The 19689-nt window shown below is 42.7% G+C and overlaps 1 protein-coding gene and 1 non-coding gene across 13 annotated transcripts in view; both read right to left on the reverse strand.

Moving 5' to 3' along the window:
• Positions 1 to 13085, reverse strand: part of Abi1 (abl interactor 1) — a 119168-nt gene extending 106083 nt beyond the window's left edge. For 6 of the 12 annotated variants that reach the window (XM_021240512.2, XM_004859900.4, XM_004859896.4 and 3 more), the window contains exon 1: positions 680 to 954. In XM_021240512.2, the coding sequence (XP_021096171.1) occupies positions 680 to 796 (117 nt within the window). In that variant the 5' untranslated portion in view covers positions 797 to 954. Of the gene's footprint in view, positions 1 to 152; positions 496 to 679; positions 957 to 12917 lie in introns of those variants that run through there. The other 6 variants (XM_004859898.4, XM_021240509.2, XM_004859895.4 and 3 more) reach the window with 6 other exon arrangements.
• A 4754-nt stretch (positions 13086 to 17839) lies between these two features.
• Positions 17840 to 17949, reverse strand: LOC147829100 (U6 spliceosomal RNA). Its single transcript, XR_015449720.1, has one exon. It is a non-coding gene; the product is annotated as a U6 spliceosomal RNA (small nuclear RNA).
• Between the last annotated feature and the right edge of the window lie 1740 nt (positions 17950 to 19689).

Here is a 19689-nt window from a genome sequence, read left to right on the forward strand (position 1 = left end):
CTACCACTTCCAACTACCAAAACTAAAAAAAAAAGTTATTATAAAGTTCCAAGAATCTTCTAATAAATTAAGAAAAATTGGTGTAGCACGCTGTGGTTAAAAAGCTAAGTAAATGTTTGTCAATTATTTGGATTCAACTCCTATACACTTACTTAGGTTAGAAAGAGAAACCTCGGAAAATAGGCACCCGGCGAAGACACCCTTCTATTTTTACTCACGAAACCAACAGTCCAAGAACTTTGGGAGGAAGAGAGAGGACTGAAGACATTTTTCCGAGCAGTTCGGAATAATTCGCGCTCTGCGGTAACGAGAATAGACGACCGGGAGGCGGAAGTGCAAACGAGCGCGGGTGGGGACCCCACTGGCAGCGCTCCATTGAAGGCTTTCGGGGGTTAACTTCTCCCGCACGCGCTTCCGTGCCGCCTCCGGGAGCCCGGGCAACGTGACTCAGGACAAATCTTCGAAAATAAATGAATACGTGCCGACACACCCTCGGGCCGCCCCCGCCCCGCTAGCTCCTGCGCGGCCGGGCCTCGGGCGGCGGCCCGGCTCCCTCGTCCGCTCCCATCGGCGCCCCGCCGCGGCACTTCCTGCCTCGCAGTCCGGCCGCCCGCCCGCGCCCGCCGGGGCCAGGGCCGGGGCCAGGCCGAGCGAGGCTGGGGCGGCCCGCCGCGCTCACCTGGATGTAGTTGTTCTCGCAGTAGTCCGCCACCCGGGTCAGGTTCTGGTAACTCTCGATAAGCGCCCTCTTGCCAGACGGGATCTCCTCCTCTAGTAACATCTGCAGCTCTGCCATTTTCCTCCCCTCCGCATCGCTTCCTCTCGCGTTCAAGAGACAGGGGCAGCAGGTTCTGCCGCGGCTCCGCGCCTCACAGCCCGGATACGCCGCCTACCGCCCGCCCGCCGGGTATTGTGGGGCGGCACCGCCTCCTCTTCCTCCTCACTCTCTCCGCCCACTCCGCCCAGCCGCCGTGACCGCATTTTCGCGCGAGATTTCCGTTTTTCCCTGTGGCATGGCCTTCTGGGAATTGGAGTCTCGTTGGTTAGGGTTTTTGGGGTTTTTTTGGTCATCCAAAGCGCATGCGCCCAGGGAGCCTCCAAAAACTAAATGGGAGGAGCGTAGCGAGCCTTGACGAAGATTGTGCAGATTTTAAATTCGGAGTTTCCTTACAGCTCCGGAAGATGGCGCCACGAGGTGATTTTAGAAAAGGATAGCCTCACCCAGAAGAAGCTGTGAAACTTGGCCTTGGTCAATTAGGAAATGTAAGTAAATCAGAGATACCCATTCAGATAAGGATTAAAAATAGCAACTCCAAATCTTCACTTCTCCTGTTTTCTGAGCGATAATGTGACTCAGGCTTTACTTTCTAAACTTCTACCTCTATGAGTTCATTTAAAATTTGTTTTTGGGGGTTGTTGTTGTTGTTGAGACAGGGCCTTGCTATGTAGTTTAGGCTGGCCTTGAATTCACTATGTGGCCCAGGCTGACTTCGAACTTGCAGCGATCCTATTGCCTCAGCCTCCCAAGTGCTAGAATTCCAAGCCTGTGCCACCACACTCGGCAATTCATTTAAAATTTAAGAAACGTTTATCAGTTGCCAGCTGGGTACTATGCAACGTTAGACACTGAGGGTACAAGTTGAGAGAAGATACTCTACACTCTGAAAGACACAAAATTTAAAAATGAATAGGGCTGGGGATTTAGCTCAGTGGTTCCACTCCCTGCCTTGCCAGCACAAGGACCTGAGTTCGATGCCCGGTACCAAAAAAAAATTGAATACACAGCCAGACGTGGTGGCCCATGCCTTTAATTCCACCACTCCTGGAGGCTGAAGCAGGAAGATTGCAATTTCAAACACAGCCTGGGCAATGTAACCTCTTAGCGAGACCCTGTCTCAAATTTAAAAATAAAAAAAAGAAGGGATATGAAGTTAGCTCAGTGCGAAGGCCCTGTATTCATTTCCCAATACTGCAAATAAATACACATAACGTTTAGTACTTTCCCGTCTTTATCTATTTAATCTTAGACTTTCCTTTACACCTATCTTCATATACATTTTAAGTCATGCACATATTTTGTTTCCTAGTTGCTTTTGTTTTATATCATCACGTGCTTTAGAAGAGTCTCAAAAGGCCCTTCAAGCTGTCACTTCCACAGGACATTAAATTCTTTTGATATAATGGGGTTTGGAAAGTGTTGTGCAACTAATTTAAATGTCATTTAAAAGTCCTCATTTGGGCCAAGGATTTAGCTCGATGGCACTGCACCTGCATCACAAGAGAAAAGTCCTGAGTTTGATCCCTGGTGCCAGGGAGAAAAAAAAAGTCCACATTTTCAGCAGGGTGCAGTGGTACACCTCTGTAGGCAGTAGGATGGACAGTCTGAGGCCAGTCAGAGCTACACACAAAGTTCAAGGCTACACAGCAAGGACCTGTTTCAACAACAAGAACATCAAAAACCCAGTTTCATTTCTAACCATGAAGTCATTTAGAATCACAGCTATAGGATTAATAACATTACACAACCAATTTTAAAGGCTACCATGGATAGATATTTCTAGAATATTGTCTTTACTAGGTGCTAGAAAATGTTCAACCACTATAAGAAAAAAATGTACCTCTTCCACATAAAAGAAATAGCATCTGCTCATCACTAGATTCTCCATCAAGGCTTTTATAGTCCATAAATCAATGAATGGATTACTTTTATTTATTTTGGGGGTGTACCGGGGATCAAACTTGGGTCCTTGCACTTGTGCAGCAGGCGGTGAAATCACTGAGCTAAACCCCTGGCCCTGGATTACTTTTATGATATCTGAAAAGGGCATGAATCTTACCTTAATATTTATCATTAATCCAAACATGATTTAATACAAATTTTTACAATTTCATATATTGTCGATCTTGATCTCTACCTGGGCCAGTTTTAACTATGGAATATATACATAATAGCTATGTATATATCCATGTATACTTATACATATTGACACAGAACTAAATATTATTCACTCTAATATTTCCTACTTCATTACATTTCATTTTACTTAACAGTAACAATGACCATTAAATTGATGCCATGACGCACAAAAGGTAGAGGTGTGTATCATCAGAGCCCTGATGGAAAAGCACTCTCAACCTAGAATCTAAATGTACCTAAACGTCATTCAAAGGATGATCATAGTTCAGATGTCTGAACCACTATTATACTGGTTTTTCAAACAAGCAGAAAATGTGAAATACAAAAAACAATGAAAACGAAATACCTTGGTGAAGTTGATTACCCTATGGCTTAACAAAATAACAACTTTTTTCAAGTCAAAAAATAAAATATCTGGTCCAGGAATGGAGCTCAGCAGTGCCATGCCTGCCTGGCAAGCCCAAGCCCCTGAGTTCAATCCCTAGTACAGAAATTTAATTAATGAATTAATTATTTGAGATTTTTTTCATATGATTTTGTTTTGGTGGAGGCGTACCAGGATCGAACTCAGGTCCTTGCGCTTGTGCAGCAGGCGGCAAAACCACTGAGCTGAATCCCCGGCCCCATATGATATTTTAAAAGAAAAAAAATCTAGCTATATATATTTTTACAAGAGACAACTGTAAACCAAAGCCATATTGAAATAAAATATTGGAAAAATATTTTACCAGGCCAGTACTAACCTAAAGAAAACTGCTGGGCACAGTGGTGCATGCCTGTAATCCCAGCACTAGGGAGGCTGAGATAGGAGGATTGCCTTGACTTCAAGGCCAGTCTGGGCTACACAGTGAGTTCAAGACCAGTCTGAACTGCACAGCGAGACCCCGTCTCAAAAAAATAAAATAACCTGAAGAAAATTGTGATAGCAGTAATAATATCAAGCTACTTAAAATCAAGGTTTAGGGGCCGGGGATTTAGCTCAGTGGTTTCAACGCATGCTGCGCAAGCGCAAGGACTCGAGTTCGATCCCTGGTACCAAAAAAAAAAAAAAAAAAAAAATCAAGGTTTAAAAAAAAGGTAAAGAAGTACAGAGGTACATTCAATTATAACTATAGAACAATTCCTCAATAAAATATTCTTATAAATTTTTAGCAGTAAATATCAAGGCTGTCAGTATAAAAGGCAAAAATTTACAAAAATGTTAATGGGTCAAAAGCCCATGCAGGGTGTGGTGGCGCATTAATGCCAGCACTCTGGATGCTGAGGCAGGTGGATTGCAGTGAGTTTGAGGCCACCTTGGGCTACATAGAGAGTTCAGGGCCAGCCTGAACTATATAGTGAGACCCTGTCTCAAAAAATCAAAAAATAAAATAAAATAAAATGCTTGAATAATAAAATTAGCAAAGATATGAATGCTATTAGAAATAAAAAAGATGACACATGTTACAATGATGAAAAGTAAGAAATTTCCAATCTTCCAGAAGTAGGTAGAGTAATAAATAGCAATTCTATTTGCGTCTCCTTCCACTTAACTGGGCTGCAGGAAGAGACAAACTGTGTTTGAATACACATTTGTGCAGCAATGTGGGGTTCAAGCTGTCTTCTAAAAGGCATTTTCATTTGAGATTCAGAATCTCTTGCCTCACTGAAATGGGTCATAGACCAAACGAAAGAGCTGAAACTATAAAATTTCTAGAATAAAACATGAGGAAATCTGAATGCACTTGGGTTAAGCAAAGATTAACTAAATAGGCCATAAACACATGAAATGTGAAAGGAAAAACCATGAATTGGATTTCAGCAAAATTTAAAATGTTTTTTTGGCCAGGGATTTAACTCAGTGGCACCGCGCCTGCCTCACAAGCACAAGGCCCTGAGTTCGATCCCCGGTACCAAAAACAAAAATGTTTCTTCTTCAAAAGGCTCCGGTAAGGAAATATAGTGGGAGCTGGGGATGTAGCTCAGTGTAGCCCACTTGCCTAGCACGAGCAGGGCCCTGGCTTTGGTCCCCCAAACCACAGGAGGAGGAGGAAGAAGAGGGAAGGAGGAGGAGAGGGGTGAGATGGCAGCTCTCCTTCCCAGTCACCGGGCTGGGCGGCCCGAGCAGTGACGCCTCTACAAGGCTTCCTGCGAGCTCCGAGCTGTTGCAGGAAGTCCAGCACAGGCACCAGCCCTGTTTGCAAATAGTCAGCTGCAGATCTCCCTGAAGAATTATGACACTCCTGGGCGTCTTGAGATGTAAGTCCACTCTGCCCCGATTCTCTGTGTGTGACCTGGGGGAATGACAGCACTGCCACACAGCCCAGGCCGGGCATGACCCTGCGTAGATATCCAGAGAAAGAAACTCGAGAATGAGAAGTTGGTTGAGAAACTGGCCCAGAAGTATGACCCCTCAAAGTCTAATCAAGCAGGGCCGGGGATTTAGCTCAGTGGTTCCATCACCTGCCTCGCAAGTGCAAGGTCCTGAGTTTGATCTCCGGTACCAAAAAAAAAAAACTCAAATCAAGCAAATTTCCTAGATCCTGGGCCAGGCTTGAATAAGGCTAGTGAGTTTCCTTCCCTTCTGACCCACCCCGAGAACACGGTGACCAAAGTGAATAAAGTAAAGACCAGCCAGGTGTGATGACACGCACCTACAATCCCGGCACTTGGGAGGCTGGGGCAGGGGGACTGCCATGCATTCAAAGCCAGCCTGGACTATGAATCGAGGCTGTGTCTCAAAAAAAAAAAAAAAAGCCCATAAACGTGTTACATGCGAGAAATCCCAGCATCCTGGAAGGCTAAAGTAGGAGGATTCCAAGTTTGAGTCCATCTTGGGCAAGTTAGTGACTTAGTAAGATTCTGTCTCAAAACAACAACAAAACAAAACAAAAAAAGGGCCATGGATGTAGCTCAGTGTGAGGCCCTGGGTTCATTCCCCACTACAATCAGTCGAGCAGCCTCACACTCATGTTCACGCGTCTTCATATTTTCGTCAGTGACCACCGCCCATTTGGAGATGGCAGTGAGCTCATGCCAATACTACCTGGCTATCAGCTTCCTGGTAGCATTGCTCAAGAACTGGCAGTACATCCGAGCTTTGTAAATCAAGAGCACAACACCTGCACAGAAGCACATCCTAATAAATTCTAAGGACGTCACAAGAGGGAGAGAAGGAGGAGGAGGAAGACAAAATGCCTAGACTGGGAGATTATCTTGAGAGAAGTGTATCCATACTACGTAACAAACTCTTACAACTCAATAATACAACAAACCAGTTTATTTAAAAAGCCAAAAGTCAGGCACGGTGGTATACTCAATGCTAATAATTAATCATTAATTACATACAAACTAAAACCACAAGATATTACACACAGAGTTGTGAGGACAAAACTAACAAGATCGATGACAGCAGTGTTAAAGAACAGTGTGTGGAGCGCCTGCAACTCTCACACATTGCTGGGAACTCCAGCCCACCCTGGAAAAGTGGTTATGGACTTTCTCAGAAAGGAAAATGCATACTTATCTTGTGATCCTGGCAATTCCATGTCTACGTATCTATCCACAAAAGCTGAAAAATTATGTCTGCATGAAGCCTTATAAGCAAAAATTCATAGCTGTATGATTCAAAGTAGGGGAACCTGAAAAGAACCATGTGCCTATTTGGTTAAACAATGTATAGGATGCATACCCATAGAGTGGACTATTTCTGAGTACTAAAAGGGGAACAAACTGATCCATGCAACAGTAGGGACAAATTTCAAAAGTATCATGGCAAGTGAAAGAAGTCAGGTGCACAAAAGACTACATAAACTAGGAGTCCATTTATATGCAGTTTTAGAAAAGGCAAAGATGCTGTGACAGAAATCAGATCAGACTTTGCCAAAGATTGGAGAGATGATGGAAAGTTACTCCAAAGGCACAAAAGTGAACTTTTAGGGCCAGGGATGTAGCTCAGTGCCACCGCGCCTGCCTCGAAAGCACAAGGACCTGAGTTCGATCCCCAGTATCAAAAAAAAAAAAAAGAAAGAAAAAGCTATACAAAAGTGAACTTTTTAGAGGTGATGGAAATGTTCCAGATCAGGCATGCAGTGGCTATTACACAACTAAAGACCTTTTCCAGGTTACACTGAAGTGCGCGATGAAAATGTGCACATTGGGTGGGCATGGTGCGTACCTAAAAATCTCAGCACTGGGTAGGCTGAGGCAGGACGATCACTGTGAGCTCAAGGCCTGCCTGAACTGCTGTCTCAAAAAATCCTTATTTTATTGTAAGTAAATTATACTTCAATGCAGCTAATCAAGTAAACTGTGAGGAAAAGAAAAATCCTTACTTCAAATATTAAAAACAAAAAAATTACGTATCTTTAATGCCAAGTAATACAGGTGCTTAAATAGTCCAGAGCTAACGTTGAAATTGCAAGGGGCTGGGGTAGCTCAGTGGCACAGCACAAAACCAGCATCCACGAGGGCTTGGGTTTGATCCCCAGCAGCACACCAGGGAAAAGCAGCAGATAAACATTGCGACAGTAAACTAAGAGCACCGTATTAACTTAAAGTCCAACTTCTACCACATATGTGTAGTTTTTCTTCCAGCATCTCCTGTTATGTAGACTTTTATACTCTTTGTTAACTTAAGATTTCTTTGTAGTGCTGGAGATCAAGCCCACGGGCATCTTATCACCGAGCTGCGTCTCAGGACCTCTTCATTGTTTTGAGGCAGGGTCTAAGTTGCCCAGGCTGGTCTCAAACTTGTGATTCTCTTCCCTCAGCCTCCCAAGTAGCTGGGACGGCAGGGATGTTCCACCTTGCTGGGCTCCTCTGTGGACTTTTTTTGTGTGATTTTTTTTTTTTTTTTTTTTTTTTTTTGGTACCAGGGATCAAACTCGGGTCCTTGCACTTGCGCAGCAGGCAGCGAAACCACTGAGCTAAATCCCCGGCCCCTCCTCTGTGGATTTTATGCAAATAAATTATAACAAACTTTTTTGGAGAGAAATTCCAACAGGAGCCTGGCGTGGTGGCACATCCCTGTAATCCCAGCACTCTGGGCGTCTGAAGCAGGATCACAGGTCAATCCCAACATGGACAGTTTAGTGATTTAGCAAGACCCTGCCTCAAAATTAAACAACAAAAAAATTAGACTGTGGCTGTAGCTCACTAGGAAGGCCCCAGGTTCAGTTCCCAGTGTTCCCTCCCAAATTTCTTACAGAACAAGGAGTGATGGTGTTCATATTAAGCTTAATGGTCTAATCCTAGGGTTCAAACTGTAAATCAGACCTTGTACATTTCATTTTGTGAACCTCTAGTTAGGCTAATCAATGGGTCATAAAAAATAATTTATAACCATTCTGCACATATGCACGGGGAGAGAGTGAAATTGTATGTATTCTACTCTAAATTATCAGATCACTGACAATCATAGAAGTCTCTGGGAAGATTAAGAGAAGTGCCCAGCAAAATCAAAACTAGGTTGAGCTGGTACATCACTGCAAGGGATGAGACTGCATCCTTCCAGAGCTCTGTGCTTCTGCATAGTGAATTCACAGTACTGCATCCAGGACCGTAAACTGGAAGCAGATGCTAAACAAACCAGAATAGAGTAGCAGTGGGGTACAAGGGAAAGAAAGCAGGGGCCCGGCAACGAGGGCTGCTTCCCTGCCTGGCCTTCCCAGATGGTCACTCTCCTCCACCACCACCCCACCACGGGTGACATGGTCACCTTCTCCTCTGTGGTAAGAGACCCGAAAGGGCTGGCATACTAGTCCACTAGGCCTGCTATAAAAAATCCTACTGTCTGAGTAGTTGGAAGAGCAGAAGTTTAGTTTTCACAATTCTGGAGGTTGAAAGCCCATATTCCTATAAAGGTTCTCTTCAAAACAATCTAGGCTTTTTCTAGTATATGCCTTCACATTCTTCCAGCCTCGACCTGTTCCCCAGTCCCTAACCACTTTCACATTTGTAGTTATTTGTTCGAGCACTGCCCCACTTCACAGTACCAAAATCTGCATTTGTTCACTAGGGCCGACATGCAAAAGGTTTCTGACAGGATGGGTTAAATGGCAGACATTCCTATAGATCTAGAAGCTGGAAGACCAAGACCAAGATGTGGATTGCTGTCCTGGGGCCCCTCTCCTTGGTTTGCAGATTGCTGTCTTCCTGCGTCCTCTTTGGCCTTTCTTCTCTGCATCCCTGGTATCCCCTCTTATTAGGACTCCAGACACTGGTTATATTGGATCAGGGCCCCAGCCCACAGATCTCCTTTGAACCTAATTACCTCTTTGAAGACCTATCTCTAAATACGGTCACATCCAAGAGACAGGGGCCGAGGACTTCAGCGTAAGAATTTGGAAGGAGACATAATTCAGTTAACTGATGTTCTAGGCTTCTGCAGTCCTTCATTATTTCCTGTCCTAGCTTCTTCGGGACTTTATCAGACTGGGGATATAGCTCAGTGGTGGAGCACTCACCTCATGTGCCTGAAGCCCTAGGTTGGATCCCCAGTACCAGTACCACAAGAAATACAAAGTAGGGCTGGGGATTTAGCTCAGTGGTTCGGCTGCCTGCCTTGCAAGCACAAGGACCTGGGTTCAATCCCTGGTACCAAAAAAAAAGAAATACAAAGTAAAAATAAGATAATGTTATCCTACAGGAACTCCCAGAAATCCAAGAAAGAATAAAGGAGCTCTCTGTGCAGTTTAGCAACACCCACACAAGACGAGGATTTCAGCAGACAGAATGAATTGGATGCCTTCCTTCAATTTTTATTATGACTGATGCCAGAAATCCTTTTATGCAGTTATGATATTGGATCAGAAAAGAGCCACAGGCTAATTCTCAGGCAGATCTCATTATTAACACAGGAAAGATCATCCCCAAATACCTTAAGCAAACCACTGCAAAATGCCCTTGTCGCTTTAGTGTAAAGCAAGCTGCTGTCAAGGAATAATCAAAAATTAGCAATGGGCTAAAAAAAACAAGCTTCCTAGCGTCCTAGCAGAAAAAAATACAGTCTTTAAGTGAAATTTCCTACTGTTTTTAAACTTCTTTTCTAGAAGCTGCAATATGCTTCAGAATTAATCTCTTGTTGATTTTGGAAGATGATGAATCAACATAGGTACTGTCCTGCACCTCTTTCTCAGCTTCCATGAGACAGCTCAGTCACTCATTGGGAACAATCAAAGCACTTTCTGGAACAGTAGGCCTGGAAGCAGCAGGTACCTCATTCCCTGGACCTAGAGCTGAGCCAAGAGTGATAACCTTTTCTGAACTCTGTCCTTTCAAGTCAATCAATGGATTTCTAAATCCTTTGCCCTTTGCGCTATCCACAGTAACTTGGCTTATCCGGATTGAACTCTGACCAATATAGTTGAATAAAAAAACCCTTAAAAGTCTAAACGGGGACTAAGGCTATAGCTCTGTGGTAAGAGTATATGCTTAGCATGGGTGAGACTGAGCTCAATCTCTAGTACAAAAAAAGAAAGTTATAAGGACAAATGGTAATCCACACAAAATCAGTATCTCTTTAGTTGGAAGTAATAGAAAACAAATCAAAAAAACCCACAAAAAACTCAAGCCAGTATTCAGCTTTGTCACAGAACCCAAAGATAGAAATGCAGTCAGTCCTACGAAAGATGAAAGTACTAGAACAAATCACTAGGGAAGGCCAGTGGAAACTCAGGCAGGATTGTCACTTAATGTCTTGTTTCCTTGCCAAAAGATTTTCTTCACTAGCCATTCTAAATATACCGGGCATGGCAAGCTTGGTTCCAGAGACTTTCATTGGCTCCATTCAAGAAACCCAATTTGAGGTTGAAATTTCTCAGTTCCAAACCCATACTCCTCAAAAACAAGATCTGATTCATCCAACTTGAGTTTCATTTCCTTTCCCCTCACTGCCTCTGGCAGTAGAGTCCTTGGTCAAAAAGCATTGGCACAGAGCCAGTGGAACCACCCTCCGCATGGAGGGGGAGGTTTCTGGAAGAGTACATAAAAACCAGAAAACCATGTCAGGTGCACAAGAACTGTATTTTCAGAGATCATGGGTGTTGTTCATCACTAGAGAAGTTTCTCTGAATGCAGAGCGTCTGGCCCTGTTCCATCCTGTGTGGGAATCAGATCTACATGTTCCTTTCCCATGCTGCCACCTGCCATTGACATTGTTCTCTTCTCTTTGGGAGTGTAAGAGAGAGGACGCAGTCTGAGTGGTTAGTTAAGTAATTAACACAAAAGTGTCATATGTGCATTTAGGAAACAGCTCTTGTAATCCTCCTTATAATACAGGAATGTGTTTTCTTTTTTCCTACTGCATCTGGGTATGATTCAATCTTTCTCTTTTTTTTCTCCAAGGTGTGAATTTTCTCTGGTGAGAACGAAGATTTCTATGGCAATACAGGAGAGAAATTTTCAGATTTTACATAGTAAAATACAACTTTGAAGTGTCCACTGACAAAATAGTCTCAAAAGATGGACTTCATTGTGAGAAAAGGATTTCAAAGTTTTAAAACCAGCTTTTCATATATCAAAAGTGCAGTTTAGATGCTTGGAGATTAAATCTTGTTATAAGCCAGTGTGTGGGGCAGATCCCAGTCACAAAGGGGAAAGAGAAGACAATTCCAAAACCCAGGGAAAGAGAGAAAGCAGGAAAGGGGCAGGGGCAGGGGCAGGCGTGAGGGTTCAGGGAAGACACATCCAAATGGTTTGTGGCTTCCTAGTCTAGAGGGTGCTTTGGACTTCTCGGTGCATAAACAGGAAAGTTAAAGCTCTTTAGAAAACACTATCTACGGGACAGCAGACGGGAAGACTGAGGCCTAACTGGCCGCCTCGGAGAGCACTGGGGAGAGAGGGCGTGCAAGCGAGCTGACACGCTGCAGGGAGAAGTAGAAACACCCGAGGTTAGGTTGTTTACCCGGAGAAGCACGCGGAGGGCGGGGCGCAGGTGAGTCCTGCGAACGCCAATTGTGCGTGCCCGGGTCTGAGGGAACAACGCCGAGGTGCGCCAGTAGCTTGCGGCTCTGTGTCGAAGGGAGACACGAGCCCCCTGCCCTCCCCACCCCGATTTTAACCTGTTTCTGTGTCTATTTTTCATCCTCGTCATCCCTTGGTCAGGTTTGAGCTCAGCTCATAGGCTGGTTCCTACAGCTGCTATCTACTCAGCAAAGGCTAGAACAACGTAACTGCGCCCAAGTGCTAGTTTTACTTTTTTGTTTTGTTTTGTGTTACTGGGAAATGAATCCAGGGCCTTCACGCTGAGCTACATGCCTAGACTTTTTATTTTGAGACAGGGTCTCCCTATGTTGCTAAATTGCCCAGGCTGGGCTGGAACTTGCAATCCTCCTGTCTCAGCCTCCCAGAGGATTACAGCTATGTGCTCTTCCTCCTGGGACCAAGTGCTTATTTAGAAATTTTTGAGGTTTCTGGGACAGTGGGCCTGAGATATACCCGAATTCTCTAATAATTGCAGATCCCCTGCAGACCCCACCCTGCTACCCCAAATTCATGCAGGCCTCAGTGAGGCATGTGAAAATGCTGAGAATCGAAGACCTTGGGTCAGAATATAAAAGCTGTATGTTACAGAGACACTACAATCAGAGGCTAAGGCAGGAATAGGAATCATAGAAATTAGCAGGCAGTGCCAACATGGTGCCTAAAAGCGTATACTTCAAGGCTCCACTGGACAAAGAGATGATTTATATTCTGGGCAGGATAGAGCAGGATAATGAGATTTCATCACGGAATTCAAAACGGTGCACAGTTTAAAATTTATGTCCAGAATTTGCCATTTAATGTTTGGAGCATGACCAGCCTTGGGTAATTTAAAATGCAAAAACAAAAACAAAAAAACTGATAAAACCTTGAGCAGGGAAAGGCTACTACAGGGAAGAAATATTTTCAGTCTTACACACGTGCTTCCAGAGCACAAAATAGGGATAATATCCTCCAACTCATTTTGTGAAGTTAGTATAAACCTGATCCAAAAACCAAAGACAGTATAAGAAAAGAGAACTAACTATAGGTCACCTACCTTACCAATAGCCTTTGGACATTTTCTATTGGCTTGTCTTTTTCATTAGTTAGTTGTAAAGTTGACGGAGCCCGCCGTCACTTGTCGAACAGTACCTGAATGGGGGAGTGAGGATGAAGAAAAAGAAAGACACAGAGATAGAGTCGGGGAGGACTCCCAGAGACCGAGCACCCAAGTTTATTTTTCTCCTCTCTTTTATACAGCAGGTGAGTTTGGTTGTTAATCATGACCCTCATCCAGAGACACCTGCTTCCTTGTTTTCTAGTTCTTTGGGCATTCCCCACCCTCATGGGCTTCCTTGTTTCTCGGGGTTACAGAACGTTCATCACGTTCCAGGGCAATCTAATTCGGCAAGGACGCGGCTCCTCATAACATCGTCTCCTTGCTCTATACAATGGAGGTTAAGATTCAACATGGAGCCTCTTTGGCTAACACCACTCTCCACACACCGCTCTCCACATCAAGTTCTTACATATTTTAGATATTTATTTTGGATATTGGGATATATATTGGAAATATTTTCTCCCATTCTGGCGATGTTCTTTTCACATTTTGTTAGTGATGTCATTTGAAGCATAAAAGTTTTAATTTTGATGAAGTCCAAATCATGTTTTTTCTTTTGTCATTTATGCATTTGGTTTCATATCTAAGAAAAGCATTGCATAATCTGAGCACAATAGCTCACACTTATGCTTTCTTCTGCATTTGGTTCTCACATGTGCATCTGTCATGCGTTTTAATTTTTGCATATGATGTGAGTTAGGGGCCCAACTTCATTCTTTTGCCTGCTGCTGTCCACTTGTGGTCCCAGCACCACTTGTGGAATAGGCTGTACCAGCAGTGAAGGGTTTTATGTCTGGACTCTCAGTTCCATTTCGTAGATCCATAGGTATAGCCTCTTGCCAGAACCACACTGTCTTGATTACAGTAGCTTTGCAGTAAGTTTTTAAGTCATTGAGTGTAAATCATCTTATTTGTTTCCTGTATTTTAAGATTGTTTTGTTTATTCTGGGGCCCATATATTTCCATACGAACTTGAGGATTGGCTTGTCAATTTCTGGAAAAAAATATAATTTTTTTCAAGATCCCTTGTAAAGGAAAAATTATGAGATAAGAAATAAATGGAAACAAAAGCTTTGGAAATAGGGGTGGAGGGGTTGAAGGGAGGCCAGGGGAATGGGGAAAAAAGAACCAAGATACATCATGTAAAGGTACAAGTTCCCAATGATGAATGTAAATGTATTGTATACCTAAAATGTACCAATGAAAGAATTTGAGAGAGAAAAAAAATAAATGAATAAATAAAGTCTAAGGCATTTATCAAGACCCAGAAAAAATAAACATACATAGTATTAATGACTTTAAAAACCCCTGTGATTATGATAAAGAAATAATACCCAACAGATCAGACCTTTGTCTGTTGCCAAGCCACCGCCCCCCCATGCTTCTGCCATAGGACGTTCTTGTTCAAGCAGTGTAACTGTTTGTGCTCCATTATGTTTCTGCCTAAGGTTTCAAGAATATTCTGTTAACTCCGCCCATCCACCTCAATGAGCATGCTTACCCGGTAGGTGGGCCCACCCTCTACCCCCAAGATCTCTGTGTAAGGCTGCTTGCCTTGTTGTCGTTCAGGGCTTAGACTTTGGAGTATGAACTCCTCTAAGCCCGCTGGCATAATAAAGAATCCTTCCATCTCTCCTAGTGCCCCTCAACTTCACTGACAGAGACCTTCAGAGAGCTGTACACTGGGCTACAACACTGAGCTGTAACACTTGGCTGTAACAATTGTATTGATCTGTAGATCAACTTGGGGAATATTTTCACCTTAAAAATATTCTTATGATCTGCAAACATGAGATGTCTTTCCATTTATTTACATCTTTTATTTCATTCAGCAACGTTTTGTCACTTTCAGTGTACAAGACTTAAACTTCTTTTGTCAAATTTACCCTTACTATTTTGATGCACTTATAAATGTAATTCTTTTCTCATTTTCAGATTGTTTTAGTAGTAGTATGTAGAAACACTACTGATTCTTTGATATTGATCTTGTACTCCCCAACCTAGCTAAACTCATCTATCTGCTCTAATATTATCTTGTAAACATCTTGGAATTTTACATACACCAGACCACGTCATGTGGAGATAGATATAGTTTTACTTCTTTCTTTTAAATTCGGATGCCTCTGTTTCTTTTCCCTGCCCAACTCAGATGGACAGAATAACTCTTACAACACTGATAGAAATAGTGGGAGCAGATAGCATTCTCAGGTTTCTCATTTAGAGGAAAGCACTCAGGCTTTCAGCTTTGCATAAAATGTTAGCCGTGGGTTCTTCATAGATGCTGTATATCAGCTTAGGAAGTTCCTTCTATTCCTAGTTTGTTGTGTTGTCATAAAATGGTATTGGATTTAGTCAAATGTTTTGTTTTGCATCTGTATATTTGGTACTGGGAATCGATCTCACAGCCTCATGCTTGCCAGGCAGGCGCTATTCCACTGAGCTACATCCCCAGCCCTGTTTTGCATTTATTGAGACAAAAATGCTTTTCTCTCTTTAGCATATTACAGTATACCCACATGAAGTTGCAGTTCAGAATTCCCAGCCTCAGTTGTTTGTGGCTTTTCCCTTAGAACCTAACTAATAATTGTTTGCAGAAACCCTGGCAATTTTGAAGAAACCACAAATATCCTTGGCAGTTGCTTTTCTGGGAGGTTAGTAAGTAGCCAATCCGAGAGCGCTATTCAATTCTCCTTCCTGCTGATTGGCTGGGAGCTGTAACACACGTAGCTGTCTCCAGTATTCTGTTTTGTTCTTCTTAAAGCTCTAAATTCCCCAAGATGCTGTCGAAATGCCCTGCACCTTCTAAGGCTTTATTAATACAGTACTTTATTAAATTATATAACTGCAGGAGACATATTTAGGGTTTAAACTATAAAAATAGGCACATAGGCATTTTTCTGATCGCGTCTGAAATTTGAAGTTTTTCAAAATTCACAGGTGCTCTAGGAATGTAACACCCAAATTTTGGGGGTCCACTGTAATATGATGTGTCACACTGATTTCCTTTTTTTTTTTTGGGGGGGGGTACCGGAGATCAAACTCAGGACCTTGAGCTTGCGAGGCAGACAGCAGAACCACTGAGCTAAATCTTCAGCCCACACTGATTTTCACAGGTTGAGCCAATTTTATATTTCTAGGATAAATCCAACTTGACCATGGTTTACACTCCTTTTCATATGACTTAATTTGCTAATTTTTTTTTTTTTTGCTTAATTCTTGTATTGGTACATTTTAGGTATACAATACGTTTACATCTATCATTGGGTACTTGTACCTGTACATGATGTATCAATTTGGTAATATTTTGCTGAGTATTTTTGCATATATACTCATAAATTATACTGGTCTGTACTTTTTTTGTGATATCTTTGTCTGGTTTTTCTATCAGAGTAACACTAGTCTCAAGAAACATGGGGACATGTTCCTTCCTATTCTATTTTTTGGAGAGTTTGTGAAACATGAGTGTTCATTGTTTTTTAAATGTTCAGTTGGGGATATAGCTCAGTGATAGAGTGCTACTACCTAGCATGTACCTAGTATGTACAAGGCCCCAGGTCCAGTCCCCAAAGCTGCAGAAACAAAAAACAAAAGAGAACCCACTCTCTTTTAAATGTAGAATTCACCACTGAAGCCATTAAGCCTGTGCTCTTGATGATTACAACTCAATTTCTTCATTTGTTAAAAAGCCTATCCAGGTTTTTTACTTCTTCTGAAGGCTGCCATAATAGTTGTCTTTCAAGGAATTTATTCATTTCATCTAGCTTATTCAGTTGGTTTTCCTCTAATCATTCATAGAGGTCCCTTTCTTTTTTTCTTTGTTACTGGGGATCGAACTCGGGACTGTGCTTGCAAGGCAGGTGGCAGCACCACTGAGCTAAATCCCCAGCCCGGTCCCTTTCATTTTTATTTCTATAATGTTGTGAGTAACGTCAACTCTTTCATTCCTGACTTTAGTAATTTGAGTCAATTTCTTTTCTTGGTTATTTTAGCTAAAGTTTTTGAAAAAACCAATTTAGTCTTGTTAACCTTTCTTCCTTTTCTCTTTCTTTCTTTCCCTTCCTTCCTTCCTTTCCTTTCTCTTTCCTTCCCTTTCCCTCCCTTCCTTCCTTCCTTCCATACCAGACTCTTCACACTGAACAAATACTCAGCCCTTTTTCTTTTGATTCAGGGCTGTGCTAAGTTGCCCAGGCGGGGCGGGAGCTCGTAACCCTCCTGCCTCAGACTCCCTAGTAGCTGAAATGACAAGTGTGGGCTTGGGCCTGACTATTCTTTGTTAAAGCAGAAAGACTTGATAAAGTCTCCTCCATTCATATCTGCTCTAATCTTTACACAATCTTTCACAGTCTCAGTTTCCTCACTTTCAGTTTAGTTTTATCTATTTCTCATTTTCTTTTTTAAAGGTGGAAATATGGGTTACAGGTTTGAGGGTTTTTTATTCATTAAGTTTATTGGTCCATTTTAGGTGTAATTATGATCACATCATCACTGGGAATTCGTTCCTGTACGTGTTGTATCCTGGTTGTTTTTCCCCTTCCCCTTCCCCCCCTTCAACCCCTCCTCCCCTCTCTATTTAGAAAAGCTTTGTTTTCATTTTTTTCTTCTTTTGTATTTTTTCCTTCTTCTTCTTTCCTTTCCCCCACCCTCCCTACTTCCCCTTCCCCTTTGGACCTTTGATTCCTATTTCACATTATCTATTATACATTCTGGTCCTCATTTGGATTATCAGTTTCTCACACCAGAGAAACTATTCGGTATTTACACAAGTGTGTCCTGTTTATTTCACTGAAGAGTACGGCCTCAATGTGCGTCCGTTTAGCTATAATGTCTCTAGTTTGTCTTTCTTTATGGCTGAGCAGTACACCAATACAGAATGCCTCACACATTTGCACGTCCTCCTTTCGAAGGGACCATGCTAATAATCTGCTCTGTGTCATTCCAGTTTTAGTGCATTTGCTGCCAAAGCGAGCACTTTCTGTTTTGATTCTTTTTTTTAAGAGAGGGTCTTGTTATGTAGCCCAGGCTGGCCTTAAACTCAGGGCAATCCTCCTGCCTCAGCCTCCCGAGGGTTGGGATTACACCACCACACCCAGCCTTTTCTTCTGTTTTAACACAGGCATTTGGCGCTCTACATTTCTCTGAGGATGCTGTATCTTCATCTCATAGCTGTGGGAATGTGTGGTGCAAGGATTGAATCAAGGCTCTTCACAGTGAGCCACGTTCCCAACACTCTGGACTTTCTCTTTTTCTTTTGAGAGTATCTTGTTAAGTCATTAAGTTGCCCAGGATGTCCTTGAACTTGTGGTCCTCCTGTCTCAGCCACCCACGTAGCTGGGATTATAGGCACGTACCAGGGTAACCAGGTGGATCACGATTTTTTGGTAACATTTGCCAGTCTCTGCTTCTAGTTGGAATGTTTAGACCATCACATTTAATAAAATTTAGTAAAAATTAATAAAAAATCGTTTTTGTTTTATCTATGGCTTAGATTGTTTTGTTTCTTGCTTTTTGGCAGGGGATTGAATTTAGGACTTTGTGCTTGTGAGGCAGGGGCAGCACCACTCAGCTAAATCCCTGGCACTGTTTTTGTCTAGCCCACTGTTAATGACTTTTTTTTTGGTACCAGAGATTGAACTTGGGACTTTGCACTTTTGAACTTTCGAGGTGGGTGCCGGAACCACTGAGCTAAATCCCCGGCCCAATGACTTCTTTTTACAAGGTTTTAGAATTCTGGAGTCTCCTACAGGTGGCTCCTAGGTTCTTTCTCTACTGAACAAAGAATTGGTCAAGACAAGTCCAAAAAGTAGCACAGTTTTACATTTATTAAAGGAAGGAAAAAGAGCACGCACTGCAGAGTGAATCTGGGACAGGTGAAGGTAGAAAAAGAAGTGGACACGGAGTGGGCTGCTGAGAGAGAGAACACCGTGGTCCAGAGCTCAGTGGTGAGGTCCTGTGGTGTCTCCCACTGCAGGCTGGTGTGCAGCCTAGGCCCTTCTATGGAAACCTGGTCCAGTTCTTGCTGAAGTCCACGCCCAGGGCTTCGGGAACTGTTCTGCCCTTGTGTCCCGGGGCCTTGTAATGACCAGATCACACCGGCTTCCCCCGCCAGCTCTGCCTTGCCCTCCTCTTCTGCCTCCTTTTCATGTTAAATGGATGTTTCCATTGTACCATCTCATTCCTTTACCGTGTCTTTTTCTGTACAGTTTGTGTTATTTTTGTGGTTGTCCTGAGAATTAAATTAACATTTTATGCTATTTTTTTTTTTTTTTTTTTGGTACCGAGGATCGAACTCAGGTCCTTGCGCTTGTGCAGCAGGCAGCAAAACCACTGAGCTAAATCCCTGGCCCTAAATTAACATTTTAAAACAACCTAGTTCCAATTAATACTAAGTAAACTTCAATATTACACCAAAACTTTTTTCCCATAGTTCCCTTCGTTCTCCCACTTTGTGCTATTTTTGTCACAGATTATGTTTTAAACATTATAAACCTATCAACAGAGCTTTACAATTATTATTCCCCGTGGGTGTCCTTTAAATTGTACAGAAGAAGAGTCCTGGTCTGCACACATTGACAGTGTCTAGGTGTGCCATCTAGATATGCAACCTAGGTTTGCAGACATATACTCTGTGTTGTTTACACACGACAGGAGAGCCCAATGACATGTTTCTCAGAGAACACCCCCGCCGTTGAACAATATGTGACTGCAATCA

The sequence above is a fragment of the Heterocephalus glaber genome, unplaced genomic scaffold (assembly GCF_053883595.1).
Source record: "Heterocephalus glaber isolate CG9 unplaced genomic scaffold, H.glaber_assembly_v1.0 deba00000768, whole genome shotgun sequence".
NCBI classification, from domain to species: Eukaryota; Metazoa; Chordata; class Mammalia; order Rodentia; family Bathyergidae; genus Heterocephalus; species Heterocephalus glaber.